This window comes from Amblyomma americanum, chromosome 3, assembly GCF_052857255.1.
Source record: "Amblyomma americanum isolate KBUSLIRL-KWMA chromosome 3, ASM5285725v1, whole genome shotgun sequence".
Lineage (NCBI taxonomy): Eukaryota > Metazoa > Arthropoda > Arachnida > Ixodida > Ixodidae > Amblyomma > Amblyomma americanum.
In genome coordinates this window covers 75,570,881-75,594,807 of record NC_135499.1, presented here as the reverse complement: position 1 = coordinate 75,594,807, position 23,927 = coordinate 75,570,881, and the positions used below count along the sequence as shown (strand labels likewise).

Sequence of the window (23,927 nt, the reverse complement as noted above, 5' to 3'; positions counted from 1 at the left end):
TGGCACCCGGAAGTGTAAGAGCGAGTAGGCCTAAGGTTCTTCGGGAGCTGCCTGTCGCTTTTGGGAGGACATAGTCGTACCGTGGCACGAGCACGCGCAAACGGGTTTGCTTGTTTTATATTTAACCTCGCTAGAGCCGAGAGGTCTCGCTCAACTACAGAAAGCTAATTTTGTTCGAACTAAATTATTTTGGGCTGCGAACCGAATTTATAATTTCGCGGAACCACAGACGCTAACGCAGCTCAAGTGAGCTTAACATCACCATGCCGGAAAGCAAACCGCGAATGTGCTTCGACCGAAGAGAGCCAGCTACGTTCAAATGAACCGAGCATTTGGGCGGTGCCGGATAGAATTATTTTGCACTTGCATTGCTCCGCATTTTTACCAAATGGTGAGTTTCCGCGGTCTCCATTGTTTTTCATTTAAACTTTTGGAGATCCTAGGAGCGATATGCAGAGTTCAAGAGAAGCTGCCCCGGCCTGCTGTTCATTGTATGGTTCCCTGCCTGCTGCCTTGCGGCCGTGAGTCATCGAGCTGCGGAGTCTCCGGCGAGCAGTTTGCAGCGGCTACGAGAGCGGGGGGGGGGGGTGGCAGCCCCCTCTACCTTATAACAAAGGCGCGTCGGCGCGAAAACTACCCTCCCGACACGCTAATTTTGGATGCCTGCCGCGGGACAAGGACAGGTGCCCTGTGACCTTGCTGCTCGTCGGATGACCCCGGCAGCCCGCCTGTACGAGCTGTCTTGCAGTCGTCATCGCAACGCTCGGGACCCCTTCGTTGTCGGCCTCCATGGATGAGTTGAACCGTAGGCCAACATTTAAGGAGGGAGGGATGTGGAGAACCTGTTTCCCCTTCCAATTCGACGCGGCCCATCTTCACCACCGTGCGTCAGGGACAACACCGGCTGGGCGAGGAGAGAAGTCTCCCTCATGGGGGAAAGGGAACGGCGACGGGGGCGCCACCTTGTAGGTTACGCGGAATTCTGCGGAACCGGACAGAGCTCTTCGGGATCCGGCCAGCGTCACGAGCGGTTGGAGCCGCACGCGATCGTCACCTTCCGCGGCAGGCGCACGGGGATCCGTTGTGCCTTGCCGCTGGACTTCCGGTTCCAGGCAGTGAAGCGAGCGCAGCAAACGCGCGCTCTGACCGCCTTCCCCAGCAAATGCTAGGGAATGGCTTTGGCCCAAGAATGCGGCGCGCACGGGAAAACCCGGCCGCTATTATCGGCGCATACAAACGTTCGCCGCTGATACCTCCGAAGTCGCGCCCCTGCCCCAGCCGGTAAGTCGGAAGTCCTTCTTACGTAGCTTTCTATTTCCGAAGTATGCCTCGATGTTTTGTAGCTAGCTAGCCCGCTCTGTGTATTAATTGCAAGTGTAATAAATAGCATATGAGTGTTAACGCTGTGTCGTCCCTTCCCTTTGTCCCTCGAGCACGAACCCATCCGCGGTTAGCGAGCGGGAACGCTGCATCCGCGGAGTGGGAGTGCGGGCGGGGCGACAGGCTTTGTCCCCCCGATATTTCCACACAGTAATGCTGTTCTTGGCGAGAAATTTTCTCACGCTGAGAGGAGTGTGCGGCTTTGCCTTCTCGTGGAGAAGGCTCCATTGTCCAGATGACCCTAGGTCAGGGCGACGGCGTCGCGCTGCATCACGCATGTGTTGGAGCACGCGGATATAAAACTCCTGATTCCGCGTCTGTCCTTGTGGGACGAACTCGTGGTGTATGACACCTCTGGCATCGAAAAACTATCAGCATCGCCTATGTGTTGGTCTTCTGTCGCCGCACCTTTCTCGACGCCGGAGAGCTTGTGGACCGCGCTCTGCCTCTTTGTCTGAGTATTGTATTGAAAACACCATGTTTCGTCTTCAGCAATGATGCTGTCGACGAATGCAGCATCCTTCTCTGCCTCGGAGAGCAAATCGGCTCTCACTGATGCCCGCGTGCCTTTCTGGTCCTGCGTAAGGGAGCGCGGCACAAGTCTGGCATTCAGCTTTCGTTTCCCCAAGATTTCACCCCAAATTTGGTGGCATGTTGTCTTACTAACGCCCAGAGCTCCTGATATCATGCGGACTGTAATGGTGTGGTCTTGCTGTACGATTTCCCATTTCCGAGCCACGTTGTTTTCATTCCGCGAGGTTGAAGGGCGCCCCTGCCTTGTGTCGTCTTCCACCGACGTTCTCCCTGAAACGAACCCTTTGTGCCGCTCGAAAACTCGCGCCCGCAATAATGTCTCATTGCCGTAAGCGTCACCAAGGACCTCTGTGTGGCTGTCTTGCCAAGCTTCACACAGAAGTTTATGTTTACGCGCTGTGAGAGGTGGACGTCCATCTCTCCACATTCACTCACAGTAGAATGCGCAGACAACTAGTGACAGGCGTATTTTTCTACATGTACTGCCATCTAGCGACTGCCACAGCAATTAATATAAACAGCTCAAGTGAGCCCGAAAAGATGGCGCTACACGTACGCATGAACTAGGGAGCCTACATACATGCCGCCTGCCGCCTGGCTTAGGGTGGTGACATCTCTCCCAGTGTTGCCGAAAACGGCCGCTAAACATGACGGGCAGCCATGTTGTTCCCCTTGAAGAGAGCATCCCCGGCTTTCAGTGCCGTGGTCACTGGGGCGATCTACAACATTAGTTTATATTCTAGTTTATCGGCGTTTCTTTCGAAGTTAGTACCAACAGATGACGCCGTTCCGACGACATAGAGCAGTTCTCAGCGACGGTGCATTACACTCCGAACGGGTCTCTCCTCTGCGCGCGTCATCGCGCCAAAAGGCAGCGCTTATCAATTACGTAAAAAGGGTTCCTCCTCACGATGAGCACTAACCGAGCTTAGGTGTTGGGCGTTCAGAATTTAATGTTATGACGGTAATCAAAAGATTACGCAGGCCCACTTTTTAATGCTTATCAATTACTTGGTTCATGCGCGGCCTGTACAGAATGTGGCCGTAGTGGCTGTGTAGCTTATGTCGGGCATAATCGCCGCAAGTGTTCTATCGTTGGATAGCTTATGTCGAGTATAATTGCACCGGACTAATTGTAGGTCTCAATTAATTACCGGTAATTAGTTAATTGTAATGTAATTGAAATTTACGCTACATCACTAAGTCGCTGGATAGCTTATGTTGAGTACAATTGCACTGAACTAATCTTGTCTTACTGACCATTAATTAGATAACCGTGATTAAAAATCAATCGTTATGCTCCATCATCAAGCTATATATCGTTGGATAGCTTATGTCGAGTATAATTCCACCGGAGTAATCGCAGGTCTTAATTACCATTAATTATTTATTTGATTTAAAATTGAACCTAATGCTATAGCATCGTCATATATCGTTGAAAGGTCTCGATGAGTAGAATCGAAAATGTAACGGTAAACCGAGCTAACGCTGGTCTATGTAGGTTCAAAATAAAACCACGCAACAGAAGCAAAACAGTAGCACCTAATGCTTATGCATTCACAGCACGGGAAGAGACTTAAGTGCCCCAGTAGTTCTATTACCGACATCACAATGGCATTTGCGTGTGCAATGTACCATTAGTTTGTGCATTTTGCTCTTCTGTGAGCAATTACACATGCTCTACGCAATGAGCTATGCAACCCCATACTAGCACACTGTAGCTTCAGCAAAAGGTATAAACATACTTAAAAAAATTTAGGGAATCTTGAGGCTGATGTTAACAAATTAAGATCGAGTGTTGTAAGCGTCTTAGTTTTGTACAGATTGCCATTGAGTTAACATTAAAGCAGTGCTTCATTTCACATTGCCTACCATTTTTCCACGTGTGCTGAGAAACTAACTTACACAGGGTGTTCAGTAGGAGGCTCAAATGTTCAGAGTGTAACATGAGACTTGCTGGAATGGAATCAGAGAAAGAGGAGCAATACAAACAATGGGACAAGTGAGAAAACCTAAAATCAAGAAAACAAATGACATTTTCAGACGCCTTCGTGTAAACATTCAAGAAGCTTCTTTTATTGCCGACACACTTCTGGCAACTGTCAATTAAAGGGGAGGTGCTCATATTCTTTCTCAAGCAAACTGACAGAATATATAAGCATCCGCAGCCAGATAAAGTGCATATGAAATTACATTCTTCCATTATCAGCATCTGTGAAACCAGTGAAATTTTTGTACACATATCAGTCACTCCTGTAAAACATATCTGGTGCGCACACTGATGGTGTAATTGCAAACAGGCTTATTATTTTTAAACATTGACCGAAGTAAAGCAGCTTCGTTGCTCAATGAACACTTCTACATAAAACAAAATATACTGATAGCCATGAACAAATTGCATGAGTGCAGTACAGAGGACACAATAAATGGGCTAAATTAGCAGGACTAGTAATGCAAACAACTCAAATGATAATGAGAAACACCACGGCAACTCTGTGGGAGCGTATGTTTTACAGCCCCTAAATAATGCAAGGCATGGTAGTGATGCTCCAGCCACAAAAATAAGACTGTTACGCACTTCACAAAAGACTTGAAACAGTGGTTTACACATTTGCATCTAGTTCCAACACTTGCTCCTAAAAACTTCACCTTTGATGAACACACTAGTGGCACGCACTGTAAATCAGTTTGCTATTTCCAAATGCTGACTGAAGCAAAGCAGCTTCATTGGTTAGTGCACACAATCTGCAAGCAACAGCTTGCTACAGAGAGGTGACATAAAAATATGCTGAAAGACGTGAACAATTTACAGGCGAGCAAAGTACACACGACATACACAGTGAAAGTGTCAGAGTGCTATATTCGGGTACAACCCAAGGAAGTAGTGGCAGATGCCCCCCGACCGTTTCCCTCCAGCCAATAGCAGTGACCGATTTTCATGACAACGCGGTCAATCCGATTAAGCCACGGTTAACTGCCGTTCATCTGCCACTCCCAGCGATGCAACTTCCCAGCATTAAACATGGTGTCATGAAAATCGGTTGGCGCCATTGGCTGGATAGAATTCTTTAAGGACATCTCCCCTATTTTCTTGAGTTGTGTCAAACTATAGAAAAACAACGAAAGCAAGGCCAAATCATTAACTAGCTGACTGCAAGCATCTAAGCATATGATGTTACCATCCTTCTCAGAGTTCAGACCAGGTTTGTTGCGGCACATGTTTTGCTAGACATTCCATCCACCCTCTGTGCATGCTGCTGTCGTAGATGGATCCTCAGTCTTGTCCTCACATATTTTGTCAGGAGGACCTTCCCTGCCTGAGCATGATGTGTTTCACAGCAACCTAAGTTCAACTTGACAGCCTTGCACAGGGCATTCAGAATGCTAGCAAATGGGGTTTTGAGCACCATGATTTCCTTCATATCTGCAAAAGTCTTAAACTGCTCCTCACATTCTATAAGGACATTAATCACTGCTTGCGTTAGATAAATGAGGTTCTCAGAAGTTTTCACGTACTCTTTAAGCTTAATAAGATTGCTATACTGATTTGTAGCATCTCCAACAAGGGCATTTTTGCAGTCACTACAGTTACCAATGGACTTCATGACAGACTTGACCAGGAATCCTCCTAGATAAGCAAGAATGTCACATTCTGCTTCTGTGAGAGCACACACAAACAGGTTTTCTAGCTCTTCAGGCTCTTGGTTTTGTCCTTCATGTCTCTGGATAGTTGGGTCAAGGAGGTCAGCTAGATGCAAGCTGTCATCAACCTCGTAGCTAGAATTTGTAGGTGTGTGCATGAACTGTCCAACACAAATCAGCTTCAGTGCACACTTAACGTCGTATGCACTAGGGACCGGCTTCTTGAGTCTCAACACAGAGAATATGTTTTCGAGACAATCTTGTACGAGCCGGCCAAGAAGCACATACTTGTAGCTTTGGTTGTCCAAGAGGTCTTGCGACAGGCTGAGAGCAACAGTGGTCGATGCCAGAAGGCCAGCTTGTGAAGGCTTCCAATGTGCCGTTGCTCCCATTTTTATTTGACGGAAAGTGCTGCACGTCAGTTCCAAAAGCGCAGTGGCCTCTTTATGCTTTGAAGGATCTATATCGCTCAGAGCAACAACCGGATGTCTGGCCGACATAAGGGTGTACCACCTGCTCACGAGGTTAAAAAACCACGCTGTAGCCTCTGCTTCGGGGGGCAAAATTTTTTGTTGGATTAAATATCGGATAGCAGCAGGAGCCTCACGGAACAATTGCACAGCAATGTTCACTTTCATGGTAGTGAAATGTCCACTGCTGATGTGGATTTCCGACAGCCTATTTGCAATCTTCAGCTCACTTTGACAGTCGTACTTCAACACTGCTTCAACATGCTCCACCTTGACAGTGCCAGAAGGAAGACTTTGTTCCTTAACAGTTTCTTCACCCAGAGTGAATTCTCCCACTCGGAGTAGTTGGGCACGGATGTTCTTCAAGACGTGGGCGGGGTCAGCCATAAAGAATAGTTGCCTGCCACGGAGGTGCGGGTGCGGAATACAGCAGACAGTCTGTGAGTTTCTGTGGTTGGACAAGCCAAGCAGGCGCCAAACTGCACGGTTGGCAGCTCCCATGTCACTTGTGACAACAAGCGAGATTTGAAAACAAAGCTCAATCAAGTGGAACACAATGTCCTTCAAAATAGAGCCATCTATCGACCTTCCAGTGAAGTGATAGGCGATAACCTGTTTCCATCTCGTGTTCACGCCACCAACCATGAACACAAGAGCATGGTTGGCAACATCTGTAGCGGACTCCGGCAATGTAGTGCTCCCAAAAAAGCAATCAAGCGAGCGATCGTGGTCAAATCCTTGGGAGATTTCCATCTCATCCATGAAGAGCACACAGTCTTTTTCTGTCTTGCATTGTGGCTACTTTGGATTTCAGGACATTAAAAACTTCATGAAGAACTCCAGGCAAAAATTTAATATTTTGAAGCCTTCGTATTAATGTCCTATTGCATGGCAGTGGATATGATAATGATCTTAATAATTCATAGCCTGCTGTTCCACATGCGTGCTTTATTTGAAGGGCCTCTCGAATAGTCTTCTCAGACCACTTAAGGCCCTTCGTAGTTTTCACCGTCAAAGCCCTTCTCTGGTCGTGTTTGAGGAACGGTAATTGTTCCAAGGTTATCATTTTTTGTTGTGGCGACTGTGACTTCTTTACAAGACTGCGCAGTTTTCTCTTTGTTTGCTCGTGAAGCCTCTGTAGGTTTCTGTACTTTTGGGCCAAGTCCTTATTTCTCTTTCTCAGCTCAGCATTCTGTCTTTGAAGAGACAAGTCAGTTGAAGCAGTACTTGAACCAAGTGTGAATGCAGCTTGAGGTATTTCTTTACTTGATCGCTCATTACTATGCTGTGACCTTTCAGCGCTTAAGGATTCGGCCTCCATGGGTGAAGCTGCGGGCAGAGGAAGTCGACTTGCATCAGTGGAATCTTCCCCACTGGCTTTATCTGTTCTCAGAAAGGAATGGGCAACGCTGTCTGCATAGATAACAGTGTCGACAGCTTTGGGCGGCAGCAAGGTGGTTGTTAAAGGTAGATCATACCCTGGTACCTGAGCACATTGTAGTGGACTGACAGTGTCCTGGGAACTCATGCTGTCACTCACAGCCGAGTCTTGTGTTTGTTCGGCTGTTGATGCGAAGACAGGCTCTAGAGCAGCACTACCACATGGTTCATTTCCGGTGGGGTCAAGTACTGGGCTTTGCGTTGGCGTGGCCGGACGAAAGCAAGACCGCTTCTTCGGAGGCTTCCGGTGTTTCGGGATGGCTGAAATAAAAAATTCAGTCAATAGGGTAGCACTACACTCAAGAACTGCAGAAATTCTGCATTTACAGAAGCGCAACCTAGTACCTGCATAAAACTTCCAAATAAACTTCAGGAGTAGTAATATCAGTTGGGTTTTAAGATCCCAAAGCTGTACTGGGGGGCTTTAGATTTCTTACCGCCAGTGCATATTTAACAGCGTCGGAAAGCATGCTACAACTGGCAATGATTCAGTCGTGCAAAATTGTGCTCAACAGCAGGTTGTGTTAGCAGCTGAGGTACCATTGATGCAACTAGAATTACTAATCGTCCTGAATTTTGCCATTTTAGCTTCTGTGCCAGGTGACATAGAACAAATGAGACAGCACAGTATGCAGTCTGCTTTAGGATATTTGTTTGATTCTAGACGCCCCCTTTCTCGCAGGCGTCGGGTGAATTATAAAGAAAAAACGATGCTATACAAAGTATAAACACACTATAGGTGGCCTTGTGCTCTTTGAATACAAGGCTATATCTGTGTGTTACGTTTTGGATCTTAGTATCATATATATGAGTGCATTCAATGTGTAGAGAAGATAAACAGTAGTCCCTTAGGGAAGCAGTGGGTGTTCAAGAAAAGCAAATATAGTAGGGGTAGGCAGAGAGTTAGGTGGCAAAAGTTTTGTTTAGTGCCATACTTTATACCTTTATGGCTTACACGGAAGATTTCAATTGTCATTCATTCATTTGTTTTTCAATCTACAGTGAAAAATGAGCCAGAGGTAATGCAGAAGCCGTTAAAACACGGCTTAAGGTGATTTTATGTTTGAAGGTGCTGTTCGAATGCATGATCCTACAATAACGTGCAATATACATATTTTTTTATGCCCGCAATTTAGTTTTACAAGAAATGAATTGCATGGATCCCAACAAATTTCTAGCTAGGGATCTAGATGCTGATGCAAACATGCGCTGTAGGAATGCTTGGATATAAAAGCCATATCAATAGACCAAGAAGTTTGTGTGGATAATGTGGCCACAGATGGCACAGGAACCGGTTAAAGGGAAGTCAGTAGGATAGGCTTCGTCCTGCTATGGACCTTGAAATGCTGATGGTGATGAACCTTTCTTTGCAGCCTTCTAAAAGCAGATGAGCGCACATTTTTGAGCTTGCACAAAGCAACCACAGCACTACCGTATACGTGTAGACAAATTTCTTTGCAAACATTTCATATGAATGAGGCAGAGTTGTATTTAAGAGATGGATCAAAATTAGAAGCTTACCTCGATAAGTAAAAAGTGTGGGAACCGCATCTGGCCTTAGCTTCTTTAAGCCATCCTGTCTGTTTTGCTCGAAACTTGTTTCTTCAAAATGTGCCTGAAATGAATGGCAGCAAGTACTTCATAAGCATCAAGAAGTATATTCATACCTGCACATAACTGTGACAAATGCTGCAAACCGGAACATGACTAGCGTTACAACTACAGAGCTGTTTCTACCTGCTGTAATGTTTTCACATGCTGTCTTTTACCAGGCTATAGTGCCAAGCTAAAAAAACTGGATAAGGGCTTCCTAAAGGCTTCATATGCATGCCAGTAACCGGGCATATACAAAATGTGTTCTTTTAGTCTGATCTTGGGTTTCCAATCTTTTTCTACCGAATAGCGTCGTACAGCAGAACGGTGCCTAGATAACCAGACCTGACTGAAAATAAGTTCCTCCGACCACAGCGCTCACGAAACAGCGAACGCGTACAATGTCAGAGAGATGTAGAAATTTATTTTCACTACCTCAGTCATGTTCTCTGACATGAGTCTTGGCGCATGTATTACAGCGCAAACAAGGAAGCGGGCGCCAATATATCGTGAGTGCACTCGCGTGAGAATTACAGTCAGCGAGGGCGAATGCGAACCGTTGCTTCTCGCCCTTGGTGCTCGAGACACGCCGCCAGCGCATCTAAAAACTAACGAGAAGATTGCACCCACGCCCGCAATGCGTAGCCTGTTATCAAACCCACGCCGCGCACGCCGTTCGAGGCGGCCGTGGTTTAATTATCGTAAACGTGAAGCACAGTACACCAAACATAACAAGCGAGCAGGTAACAAAAGAGAAAAAGGTACGGTACTCACAGAACATATGCGAGAAGCAGCAGTGGGTTCCCAGAAGTCTCGCTTTACTTGTGCCAGCCAACGTTTTCTTCGGTTGGAGTCGGCCGGGAAACGAAACATCCGTGTGCCCTTCCTGCAGTGGTTCGAGCACTGCGGAACGCAACACCCGGGCATTGCTGCTGCGTAAGCTTCCTGGCGCACTTAGTGCAACAACCGACAACATATGACTGTCCCACTCAACGATGAACGGCGATGAAGACGCAACTGCTGCAGCAGCTAATGCGCGCCTATGCACGGCGGGGAACAAGATGGCGCGGCGTCTTCCCGTAACCATGACAACACACGCGCTGGCAACATGGGTCTTAGCGGGAGGCGGCATGTGCTGTGTCAAAGGAAGTCACCACCCTAAGCCGGGAGGGGGCGCGACATGTAGGCTCCCTAGCATGAACATTTTTTTGGGGGAAAGACGATAAATCAGTCTCGAAACTTTATGGACAAAAGTTGTACGTACTCCGACGCGTCACACGGCTGATGAGGAGCATATTTTTGTCACATTCCGATTCTGTTGGGTAGCATGCACCTCAAACGAGTGAGACCACTATGCGCGTGCAAAGGTTAATTATGGCTTAAGTAGCGGGACTAAAGGTCTGATAAGTCGCCGTTAGTTTAAAGCATTTCTTTCTTTTAGGGGTCTACATATTGCTGCCGTGGAAAGAGCTGAGGCAGACAGGAGTGTGCGCTTCACAATATTAAGCCAGATACTTTTACTTTAGCTGGTTGAGTTTCGTGCGTAAGATCGAAATGGGGATTAGTGCTTTCGCGCCCGTGTGTTTTCTTTATAAGCGATGTTTTTGGTTCATGGCTATCATGCTGCGCGTAACTTGTGCATGTTCAATGCAATGATGGTTTAGAACAACTTGGGTGAAGAGTTGAGTTCATGATGTCTAGCTGGCTTCCATTATCCTAAACGGCGCTTAACATCAAGCAACTTGTTCACTTCCTTTTCTGATGCGCCTCCCATTTATATTCCGATACTCTATGCACTTACATCACGCAACACCTACGGGCATGCCATATTTAGTGTCTTGTTTGTGCCACGAGGAGCTTCCGGAGCAAGTGTGTCCGCGCTTTTATGAAAACATAAATGTGACTCGGGGCCATTAAGGCCCATGTATATTCTGCACTCACTGTTTCTATAGGGCGTAAATTGTCGCCTTTAAGTCACTGCACTGCACTTCTGGAGAGCAGTATCGTCAATTTGGTCAGAAAACAGGTGTGAATGGTGTTGTTTTCATCATCCTAATTTGTTATTTATTTTACAGCTGCTAGTGCAGCACAACACCCGAAACTAAATTTTGACCCTCACTTCGGTGCTCTTCCTGTTTACTTCCTATCCTGTTGTACTCTAGTTCCGGCGTAAATTGAAATTCTGTACCCTTCATTCTTTTCCTGCTTTTTTGCCAAGATATCTTTCCAAGGTTTCTTTTGGTATTGCTTGTTTTTTGTATGCGTAAATGAAGTCATATACGGGGGTGTTATGGTAAACTGAGTAGTCACTTTACCGATATGAATATTTGCACAACAATGCATTGCAAGGTCTGAGAAGCAAGTTCGCTGTTTAGCGCTCGTTAAAGGTACGACACGTCGCGTCTACTAGGCCGCAAGTAAAAGAGAACGTTGTTGATATGGAACTCTACCCTGCACTCGAAACTTCGATAGTTTCGATAACTTTGATAATCTCAAATTTATCGAAACTTTGATAAATTACGTAGTTTGACTGCAGGACTGATTTCAGCTTGGTGGATTGGGTCACCTACGAGGTGTAACGCTAACGAAGTGCGCGAAGCTCCGAATTGAACTTTTGTTTTGGTCCTCTCTTTATTCCTGTAATTGTATCGACCTTGAAGAGCTATTCCGAGCCGCATTTGTGCATCAGGTGGCCATGACCAAATTTATCGAGTATTTCTAAGCATCGCTGGAAGCACTGCAATTCGTTTTCTCGGGGACTGCGGTGGAGGCAGCTTTCACTCTTTGTTTTGCCCCTTTCCATGACATAGTGTGAGGTCCCGTTGCATATAGCGAGGAAGTTTGCGGCAAACACACTTCTAAGTTGCTCTGTAGATAAAAACGTCACTCAGCCGATGCACCACCTTACTGTTGCGGCGCATGGCAGAATATGCGCAGTCAACTCTTCGGTAAACGGTAGCTTTCTACGTAATCCGGGCACTCTATTTTTTAGTCTGAATTTTCGTGGTAGTACTTCACGGGTTTCTTGAACGGCATACTAGACACAAATATTGGCCATAACGCAGCGGAAGGTTCGTATCATGTGAGCTGTTGAGAATGATTTCCCGTTTCGCTGGTGCTGACGCAGCTTCTGGGGTTGACGGCCCACCTTGAGCCCTGTGGAGAGCTCGGCCGTGATGGCGGAGATGCGCCGCATGAAGGGGATGCAGTAGATGCTCATGGTGAGCACCGCGGTGGTGGCGCGGAAGTTCCGCACGTCTTCGGCGGGTGGCACCTCGGGCAGCGGGCGCAGCGACAGCGATGGGATCTGAAGAAAGAATGGAGTATTTCTGTTCCAGTCCCTTCTGCGCTTTACAATGAATTTTGTCACGCTGGAAGCCTGCCGCGAATTGGCGGTTATAAATAGTGTGCGCGTAGTATTTGAAACACGAAATCAAATATAAGTCTACACCCGGGTCCCAATTGGCCCTGTAAAGCACAAACAATTAAACTCTGGTTACCTTATCGTGCGTGGTGATATACTGTTTAAAACCAGCATTCATTTGCTCCCTCCAAGGGTTTGGTCTAAATATAGTTAGGCGATTTAATCAAACCACCGCTCTCCAATACAAACGCTGCTCTCATGACGTGTAGACCGAATGCAGGCCACTGTGGCGTTGTGTTTGGGTGCAGCTGCAGGCGAGGGCGGCTGCATCACCACGCACGATATAACCATAGTTTAGTTGTCAGTGCTTTACAGGTGCAATTGGGACCCGGCTGTAGGCTTATATTCAATTTTGTGTTTCAATCACTACTCGCATACCATTTGTAACCGGCATTCCGGTACTCCCTCCAATGGTTTGGTCTAAATAAAGTTAGGCGATTTATTCAAATCACCACTCTAATGCAAACGCCGCTCTAAAGATGTTTAGAGTCTGTCCATCTGGTCAGGAGTGACTTGAAATGTAGCTGTAAAGGCTTGCAGATATTTTACTGTGCTTCCCGATTTCCACGGAAGAGGCAGAGGGCTGGCAGTAACGCCATTAGGACTCTCCTGGCAGGTGCGCGATTTTCGCAGGCGCTGCAAGCCTGTTGCGGCGCTCGACGTCTTGCCATAGCTCGTGTGCAGAGCGCATAACTTACCGACCCCGAGAAGCAATGTAAAAAACGACAACTTATTATGTGTCTCGACTTCTGCCTCCTCCGTCGTGAATTCAAGCTTACTGCTTCTCAAACGAAAGCGATTCTTGCCTTCCAGGTACAAAAATTAGCAATGTTTTCTTCTTTCTTGCGAACAATTTTGATGCGATAACCACTTTGTCCTTCGTCTTCCTCACCATCACCTCTACAGCTCCCTTTAGAACAGTCTCCTTAAAGGCAACATTAAAGATAAGGATGCCGCTCCATACGAGAAGGAGAATTAAATTTTTTTTTAATTACAAATACTGCAGGCCCTATTCGGGCCCAAGCAGGAGTGGGTACATACAACAACGTAAATTACCACTGCCAATTAACAATTAAGAACACAACAAAACATGTACATACATTATTGTAACACTATACGTAACAGAAATAAACATGAACGTTCAACAGTGCAATACGTAAACAAAATAACAATGAAAAAGCGTAACGGAAAAGAAACTGCTTTCATTGCGGCAATTTTAGAGGTCAAAGAAAAGGTTATTTGAAAGCTGAACGAACGATTCTGTTGTATTAGCGTTAACTACTTTTTCGGGTAATTTATTCCGTAGTGAAATTTCATGGGGAAAAAGAGAATATTGATGGATGTTAAGGTTACTAAATGGTTGCTTAATTGTTTTGTTGTTTTAAACCTATATACGCGCAGTGTCCGCGGTGACTACATGTTTTTATAGAATGCTTGCTACGAGTGGTTTTTCTCGATTTTTCCAAAATATTATCCCTCAGTTCATCCACAAATTAAAGCAGCGCGTCGCTGGTGCTTTCTGCAATATCTATGTGAAGCTTTCCAACGATGCACAGTTGGTCACCAGTACAATCACTGCCGACAGCTGTGATTCCGCGTACTCGGAACTTCAGTTTACAAACATTTTTGTGTCGGTGCTGCGGCGGCAGTGAAGAGTGAACCGGTATCATAAATGTGTTCTGCTTTCATGGTTTTTCAAGAGAACTGCGTGTCATATCTGGCGTTTGTATAAGCCAGAACTCTGTTCATATTCTGTACGCAAGATCCTTAATACTGGCTGACAACAAGAGGAAACTTGTCTCTCACGGACGCTTGAACTTACCACAAAATATGGGTCCTTCTGAGATTGCAGGTAGGCGAAGTCAAGCTTCCCCTGCTCGCTCAGTGTGTCCTCTGCAATTGAAAGCGTCCTGTTATTGTAGGGTAGCAGAAGTTCTTTTCCGTATTTCATAATAGTGCATATCTGAAGACAAAATATGACAGTGATGGGTCTTCAAGGAACTCTCACCAGTGTGAACTTGCGTCGGTATAGCCTTCGTCGTTGTTATTCGAATTCTACTTTCACTTCCTACCTAATGAGAATGCTGTCGAAGTTTGCCGAGGTTTGCCCATGTGGGACCAATAGTTGGCGATCTCGCTGATTTGAGATGTGACTGCCACGGCCCAAATTTAGCTGCCGTGCCTTCACCTTGAATAATTTCTGTGAAAAGTTTGAGTGTTTCAACGCGCAGATCAATTTTAGCAGATATCACTACAATATTCAATCGAAAATTGAAGGAACTTTCCAGTAAAAACATAGGTGCTAATCTGGGTGGAGCATCTATTGCTGGGGCTAAATTTTACACCTGGACTAATTAAAATTTTCCCAACATTTAGTGACTGAGTGTCGGATGAATTTATTGTGACTCCTTTCGGTGCGGGAGTAAATAAAGGTAAAGGAGAAATATTGTTGCCATAGTAAGCCTGAGAACGTTTTTATGAAGACTGTCGAAAAATTGGTAAATCCAGTGCATTATTGAAACCTAAAGGCATCTATTCTAATGGACACTAGCACTTACTTTTCATCGCTCATGAGTATGAAACGCTCAAGTTCATGCTACTTAATTTTTCATATTTGCATTCATGCTATTACACCATTTTTGTTGTCCTGCGATGTAGGGTTTTTATAGTGTCCAGCTGGACGTGTTGCATGACTACACTGTTATAATCTTGCGGAGTTCGAGACAAGGCGGCACTTTTTACTGCACAGCAATGCTTTTCTCCTCCTCCTTTCCTACCGAGTAAAATTTTGACGAGCTGAAATATTTCGCAGATATGTTGTGCTCCTTTACACCTTTACACTCAAGAGTGTTTGATTAGCGGGCGGAAGGGTTCAATTAACTGCGTCCTGAATGAGCGAAGTATTCGTACCACGCACAATGCCAGCATGACCTCAGTTGCATTTTTGCATTCAATAAGTAAACTCATGACAGCACAGTAGACGTGCTTTTCGGAGCACTTTTATTTAATGACAGAAAATTTATGCGCCCAATCTAAGCAAGCTGTAGTTGTTCCCATTGACCGAGACACATCTCACCCAGCGAGAGCTCCTAATTACCAAATGTCGCGAAGAAAATTTTCACTTGCACTATTAGGCATGATATCACGTTGAGAGAACGGCGTGGAGACAAGGCCTACGACAAAACTCATGACAGCACAGTAGACGTGCTTTTCGGAGCACTTTTATTTAATGACAGAAAATTTATGCGCCCAATCTAAGCAAGCTGTAGTTGTTCCCATTGACCGAGACACATCTCACCCAGCGAGAGCTCCTAATTACCAAATGTCGCGAAGAAAATTTTCACTTGCACTATTAGGCATGATATCACGTTGAGAGAACGGCGTGGAGACAAGGCCTACGACAAAACTCATGACAGCACAGTAGACGTGCTTTTCGGAGCACTTTTATTTAATGACAGAAAATTTATGCGCCCAATCTAAGCAAGCTGTAGTTGTTCCCATTGACCGAGACACATCTCACCCAGCGAGAGCTCCTAATTACCAAATGTCGCGAAGAAAATTTTCACTTGCACTATTAGGCATGATATCACGTTGAGAGAACGGCGTGGAGACAAGGCCTACGACAAAACTGAAGCAACATGATCTACTCACACCTATAAAAGAAACTGAAAAGGCTCCGAAACGTCAGGTTTCTGTTCACAAGAACTTTGGATCCATTTGTACATTATCTTTCTGGTTCGTCTATCGACCTAACGAAATTCTCTAACGATATTCATGCTCCAAAAATATATCAAGCGTTGCGACCTCAACGCTAGTTTCTTAACATGAAGCACCGTTAAAGGGGTCTCAAGGAGGACACGGTGCTACTAGGCCCGGAGCTATTTTTGGACAATGCAACAACTTGTTACCTTTAACGACGGCGTCTGAGAAGCACCGGTGGGCGATGCGCTTGCAACAGGAGTAATCATCGCACTTTATAGCGACCCGCTTAAATCGATTCTCTAGTTTCATGACTATGACAATATTCTCCTTTCCTGAAGGCTTCACGAGGAAGCACGGTAAGAGTGCCGACGTGTCATGCTTGCACATGCTGTAATAAGGTTATTAGGACAAAAACAACAAGGGTTTCAACAAAAGCCCGCATATTTTGTCCTTGCACGTCTGGAAAAGCAATGAAACAAGTACAGCAACACAAGGGATGCTTTCTGGGGTATATGGTGATATGCCACGCCTTAGCCGGAATTTCGCTATTTCAAGTCCTCTTTCACTGCAGAAACTCGAGAGCTCCGTAAATTGGGAAGAAGAAAATAATCTCGCTTCTAAAATTTCATGAAAGAACGCAAAAATTTCCTTTTCACCTAATTTCACCTCACAAATTGCCGGAAAAAAGATATACTGAATGGAAGCCGTGGGTGTCGGGGCCTACGGTGTCTTAATAAATAATGGGGCATGCAGCTGACAAGCATTAATGGCTAAAGGTGACAGCTCCTGGACTAATATATGTGATGTATTGTGGTGTCATGCCCTGACGAGTTAAAACGCGGCATTCGCTCAGATGCGGGCCCTCTCATGAGCGAATGGGAGAGAAGAATCGTTCCACACCCGGACACCACCTTTTCTTTGGATGCACCCACGGCGAGGGATTACTGTAATAAAGCAGTGTTCTTTCAATAAAAATGAAGTTGTTAGTAGCGCTGTGTCCTTTACACATGTTTCTTGAGTCTGTCTTTCTGCACTAAAATTTCGGCTAAATGTGTCCCACACTGAATTCACGGGAGAATCCTGGGAAGCTGATAACGCCTGCTTCGGTTTAGAAGAAACAGGCAGTCTGTACTACGAAAACCGCGAACTTTTTGTGGCAACTTGGACAAACTTCACACTAAAACTCCTTGGGCTTTCGCCAGCTTCAATCTAAAGGAAAAAATTGCTTATAGCCTAGCACTGTTAGGCCAGGATATATGTAGCGAAAGTGCGACGACTTCTGGATCGGAAGAGTTATTATATGATACCCGTGCATTCACTGGATGCGCCTTTATTCATGATTAAACCCTGAGCCGTCGTGGCGGAGGAGTAGCATCTCCACCTCAAACGCCAAATGCTCTGGTTGGATTCCCAGCCTCGACAACGGTTTTTTTTTTTCATTCGGCGAGTGTGCGGGGGTTTCAGTGCCTACCGTGGATACCGCCACCGAATACGTTGGTTAGCGGTTAAGCGCGTAAGGGCGGCTCCGCGGCGGGGCGCGCGGTGCGACGACATACCAGATGGCGCGGCTAGCGCGCGGCGTCTAAAACTGTAGTGAAAGTAGCGACACTCTCCTCCACTCCCGCGTTTTCCTGCTCAATTATCCTCGCCCGCAAGCTTTGCGCGCGGCGCACGGCACGCTTCGCAGGCCATCGCGCGCTCGCCGACCCGATGTGTTTGCTGGGACACACCAGCGCGCCGAAGTGTGCGCTTTTTTTCACGCGCTGCTATTAAACACAACCACTAGAAAGTGATGCGAAAGGCGTGGCTCTACCACGAGCCACATTTATCATCTTCTTGGTCGAGTAATGAAAGCACTAAACGTAGCGCTTGCAGCATTAACAATCAAAGTACACTCCGTCCTCCTCAATACAGCAGTTTTTGTTAGCATAAGAATTGTGGTACTTTTGTATATTCAATATTCTTCAGCACACTGGCGCTCCGCTCAATGTAGAATTGAGCTAGCACTACAATTTCGCGGAAATACTGTTTACGACTGTGTTCTTTTGCAATCGAGCGAGGTAAAAATTGCGGTGATTTAGGCAAAGATGTTTCCCGAGTGAGCGAGTGGCTGCAAAAATGCTGTGAAATTTTCTTTAAAGAGCGTTGTGCATTTTTTAGCAGGTTTCAGGTCGAAAATATTAACGTGGGCTCCTCGGAGTGGTGCACACGCCGCGGCTTTATTGCCGTGTCATTACAAATTTCACTGCTGCTTGAAAGAAAAGCATTTTATTTTCTAGTTTTTTGTTACCTTTATTAACTAATGTGCAGAAATGAGCCTGGCCAAGGGTTCGGCTTAAAATTTTGGGGTGACTGCTGGTACCAACGGAAGAGTTAAGTGGCGGAAAGGCATGATATTCTCTTGATGATTGATCTACGCTAATCCCTAGAATTCGTTCAAGGAATGCTTGAGATGCCCGTGCTCAATCAATATTTAGCACTGCAAAGCGCGATCAGAAATGATGTATTCGTTCCGTGACTAAGCAAGTCTCAGGGAAACGATGCGTAATATATCCTATATACTACAGAGTTAAAGAATCTGATGCTATTGGAAAACACAATTCAATGCAGTTATCACAACAATTTCCTCTGCGACAAGTAAAAGCTCGCCTGAAAAGGCACCTTTTCTGTGACTTGCTCTTCGGGTTGCATTAGATCTAGGAATCGCGGTAGAGTTGCGCGCAGTCGCGACGGTGGAGCGCTCTAAAGATTGACATCCTTTATCATCCTCACACAAAAGACGGTATAAGGCCGTTAAAGCTACCATGCTAAAGATCTGGGGCACACGGGAGACAGACTGCCGTGCACGCTACGAAAATCAATTTTGCACTATGTAGGTCACAAGAACGCGTATTTATTAGCAAAAAAAAACAATTAACATTGAAGATGCTAACGTTTTGCGCTGAAACCAACACTCAGATTCAGAAATTAAAATGGCTATAATAGGCGTAATCATCACGCCAACAGTCGCGAATAGGACAAAGCGATGCCATCAAATGGAAAGATTAGCGTGTGAAACGACGCACAGTGATCAGTGAATCAAGGAAGATTATCAACTTCCTGATGATCTCGCAAGAAGTTTTCAGTATGCACACTAGTTTAGGTAACACGAAATGCACCAGTACTTCGCCGAGGACAGTGTGCTTTATAGGAACAAAGTCTTTAAGGGCAATTTTGTGGATCCACCTTTTCTTCGGCTGAGGTCATTTTTTTCTCGAGCAATCGCGAACAGCACGACGCTATTTTCACTCCGGCTTTTGCACTGAAATGAACCGCAACCGGGCATAACGTGGCACTAAAAGTAGAGTTCGAATAGTAAGCGCGTAACTCAATAGAGCTCGACCACCAGCAGAGGCAGGCGGCCTGTGCATGGCGCCGACGAAGAACCAAAACAGAAGAAAACAATCCTTTCTCGCGCGTTGCCTGGGCGACGGCCGGAGAGGCCAATCATCGTTCAGAAAAGCGTCGAGCGGGGAGTCGGATGAGGAGGATTTTCGAGAGTCCGCAGCGCGGCGGCAAAGTTCACAGAAATGCGCTACTTCCAATATCAAGGGGCTTTAGCGGCGTCTGCCCAGCTGCGGCGGTTGCTGGCAACGGCTCAAGGTCTGTCATTGTGCCTCCTCGGAGCACCACCACATTGAAATCGCAAGTTCGTGGCAAAAAGCCGAACTATTGCTACAAGTCGGAACTTAGCATCCTAACAAAACCGTTATTATATTTAACTAGAAGTAAAGTATCTATTACGGCGTGCCGATCCCAACATGAAAGGCAGAAGAACGTGAACACCGTCATGCAAAGCGTTAATTAATGAGAAACGTTTTGCTTGGCCTCATAGGCAACGCGCTAAAACCGTTTCCGAATTTAACGAGGAAGCGTCACTCATTGAGAGGACCCTGGACGCCCGGACCAGCTAGAACAGTTGTTTGGTACAAGTATTCCTCGCCAGGAACATGGACAGCTTTGAGCTGGAGATCACTGCACGAAGAACTCTGAGTTCATGTACGCGTGCGGCAGATAGCAAGAATTGTCTGCTCATACCCCAGAAGCGATTGGTTGGGTCCTTCCTTTCCAGGCGAAAGCTGTCGGCGGTGGCCAGAGGGAACCGCCTGGGCACTTTGGTGCCGACGAGGTAGTGCAGTTTGTACCCCAGGCTGCGGTTGCCAGCAGAACCGAATGGGAAGAATTCGATGCAGACGATGCTGCTAGGCGAGGACGATTTGCTCCAGCGTTTGAGACACTCATTCAACACGTCGGTTCGCTCTTGCACAGCGGTGACATCACCTGAAAAAGCAATCCCTACGTTGGAAGAGTGCGTAGCTTACGGCTGAATCATGCTTTTTTGTTCAGCCGCTACAAGCGCCCACCGCACGGCTCTGCAATCATACTCGGTTAATGCGTTGAAGCACACTTATGCATATATAAAACGAGGGCTATAGAGCAGCATCAGAGGACGCCACGCCTCTACGTTCAATAAGAACTGCTTTAATTTCGGCTATTTGGTCCATAGCTGCAACTGATGTCAGGACGGGGCGAAACGAACAAGGTTCTGTTCTTGTGGCTCTCTTTTCCTTGTTCTTTTCCGGCCGTCTTGAGATCAACTACAGCGGCGTTCGTTAGTATCTGGCAGTCTATTTAGAAGCCCTGTCCTTGCCTTACACACTTTTGACATTGCAGGTGAGGAAAGCTGTGACCGACGTGCTAGCAACGAACGTCACTGCCCCCTCCCCCCAGCTTCTATGCTTGTACATATCGCCTACGTGCTGTGTCCTGAGCACAGGTGTGAAGTTCGATTAACTTTCGGTGGTGGAAGTCGGTCTTGAGGTCGCAAGGAATGCCGCACCTGTGAAGTCACTTAGCATCAGAGGAACACCCGACGGGGACTCGGCGGCGGCTGTATTGTTATCAGCGCGTCGCCAACAAAGAGAACCGTCCCGTCCCTGCCACCACTTCAACTAACGGATGCCATTGTGTTCTTCGCGCCGTCACGGACATAAACCGTCTCGATGAAGCTTAGGCAGGTACAGCCGTCGACATGTGCGCGGCGTCAAGGGGTTGTCGAAACTTCGGGAACGCAGGTGATACGTGTGTGTAGGATCGAGTGAGAATGAATCGAATTCTTCCCTTGACAGCTATATTCTTTTTGTTTCTGTAAAGAACTTGGGTGATCATCTCTTCGAGATATGTTTGTCTCGCATGCACGTGTGGGCAAGAAAAAACAGATGGCAATGTTAGGAATGCAGTAACTGTTGTGCGGAGGGTGCCGTGGGAAATGGTAGTCGTGTTTGTGTTTTTCGTGTGTTTGATAGCAACCATTCCTTTCCGAAATCTTTGGCTGGTTGATGAAATTCCAGAGTTTTGGATTTTCTTTCCGCGACCATTGTTTGACAAAGATTCGTTCCCTAAACTTTGATTACTTGGCGAAAACCTTATTTTCCTTTTCCTAACCACTTATTGGTGAAGAGGGTTTCTTGTTGCCTTATTGGTTGCTGTCGCCGCTAAGGGCGGAGATAGAGGGGTTAAATGTAAGCGCTCTGGGTTGAACCAGGTCTGAATTCATCTGATCAACTGTTTACCTATGTTGTAAATATTTTCTCTTTGACCGTTTCCTCTTGTTTCATTTATGTTGTAACGTGAATGTTTGCGAGTTAGAACCACGGGGTCATCAAGAAACCCCGATATCATCATTCACAAGGTGTTTCCTCTCATTGCCTCCTGAAGGGGATCGCAACTGACGCAGTCGAGTCAGGAACTCAACTGGTGCAGCCTGAAGGCAAAACTCAACTGGCGCAATCGACACTAGATCGCAACTTCTTTCTACTCGAGGCATTGGACAGAAGGTGAGAAGAACAAGTCGGGGGGCAAGCTAAAGTGCAGTTTTTCCTAAAGGAGAAAACATGAAGCTGCGTCTAAAGACTGACGTCGCGAGCTTCAGGATTACTGGACGTGTTCGTGTGGACGTCGGAGGCTCAAGTCAGCCAGGCACTGAAGGAGCAGGGCAACGACAAGCCATCGAGGGTTCTAGTCAGTAAGCAGCTGAAAAGGACCAGGCGTCCACATCGAAAACGGCTCAGAAAGAGAACCAGGCGACCGAGTCAAACGAGACAAAAATCGGCAACCTGCTGAGGTTCAAGTCAGCGAGCTGATGAGAGAGCGAGGGCTCAAGTCCTCCGCATCGAGGAGCATGTCGTCGTCACTGAGGACGACGTGATCACCGTGTCAGAGGAGAGCAACGAGTGAGGTAGGAGACCTTTGTTTTCCCCGAATACACCATGTCGGTGTAACGTTTAAATGCTATAAAAGAACAGAAAACGGAGATGGCTGCCGTACGGTATGATCTGGAGGGCATGATGCGGCTTGTTGAGCAGGAGGCAGAGAACCTGATTGAAATTGAGAACTTGAAACTCCAAATTGAGCTTGAAAAGACCAATCTTGCACAAATGCAGCGGTAATTAATCCAGGAAACCAGGTCTGGATTAAGGAAAATGGGCGCCCTGGGGCCCCCATGGAGGCACCCTTTCCCTATACTGACTCCCCCGCCGCTGTCCTCTGCTACGCTAGTAGAAATATGCCATGTTTCAATTCAATTCCACCAAATTAAAAGAATGATGTGTGATCGAAGGGATTTTTATTATTGTTATTATTATAAGGAAAACAACGAAACTTGCTTGAAACTCGTGCTGTTGCAAACACCAACACATATGTTCACTTTGTGATTAATCAGCATTCTGTTTTCACCAAAAGTTAAGCTTTAAGGAGAAGTTTAGTGCACTCAAGACGAACAAGAATGTAGAAAAGACAACACAGCTCAGAGGCCGATCCTTCTGAAGCTAGGCTTTGTTGGCATCACTGAGTTGAATTACGTGAGGAGACGCATGGTTGTATTCAAAACATTCTTTATTAAAATTCAAGAATAAGACTGCAGTAATCTTTATACACATTACTTTATAAATATGCAATAGATATATCCAATACTTAAGGCAATACAAACATCATAAAATGCCCTAGAATACAGATGAAAATTACCAACTGTAATTACAAAACATTATTTGAAAATATTTTGTTAAAGGTAAGACAAGCAAGAACGACACCAAATAAACGTGGAACCATCAAAAACATCAAAAATACAGTTCTTTTTAAGCGCGCTAAATATAAAAAGAAGAACAAACAAGAGACGAACGAAGATTTGCATATCTTGAATTACACTGCTCAGTGTTTCATTGGCAACGTGGAGGCTGGGAGGCGACACAACGAACATATTGGAACTATTTATGTATAGCGCGAACATTCCTCTTTTAAAATGGCATCATTCGCGCCCTCGCTTTGCCGAAATCAGATATAGTCTGTTCGAAGGTTAGATCGCGGAGGAGGTCACTTTCAATGGAAATGATAACAAGCGAGTTCACCTTTTCGTCAAGGAGGCTCGAACGAAGGCGATTTTTTATCAGCGACAACTTGGACAACGATCGTTCGGTCTCACAGTTTTCCACGGGTATTCTTAAGTACATTCGCAAAGCAATAGAAAGGCTCGGAAACACAACGATAAGCTTTCTTTCGTGCAGTAACTTCATTATTCCCAGAGGACTCGTGTCCTGGCACAGAGATTTGTGCAGAAAGTTCACAAACGGAACGATTTCAGTGAAAAATGCTCACTCCAAATCATTTTTGTAGGTTTTCAGCAACTTCTAAGCCTGCAGTGTCAGAGA

General features: G+C 46.0%; 1 protein-coding gene across 1 annotated transcript in view; it reads right to left on the bottom strand.

Moving 5' to 3' along the window:
• LOC144123837 (phospholipid-transporting ATPase ABCA3-like) overlaps positions 1-23,927 on the bottom strand; it is a 126,482-nt gene that overhangs the window by 91,681 nt on the left and 10,874 nt on the right. The window contains exons 2-4 of the mRNA XM_077656575.1: positions 20,263-20,505; positions 14,306-14,376; positions 12,208-12,366 (exon numbers count right to left, since the gene is read on the bottom strand). Coding sequence (XP_077512701.1) covers positions 12,208-12,366; positions 14,306-14,376; positions 20,263-20,505 — 473 coding nt within the window. The remainder of the gene's footprint in view (positions 1-12,207; positions 12,367-14,305; positions 14,377-20,262; positions 20,506-23,927) is intronic.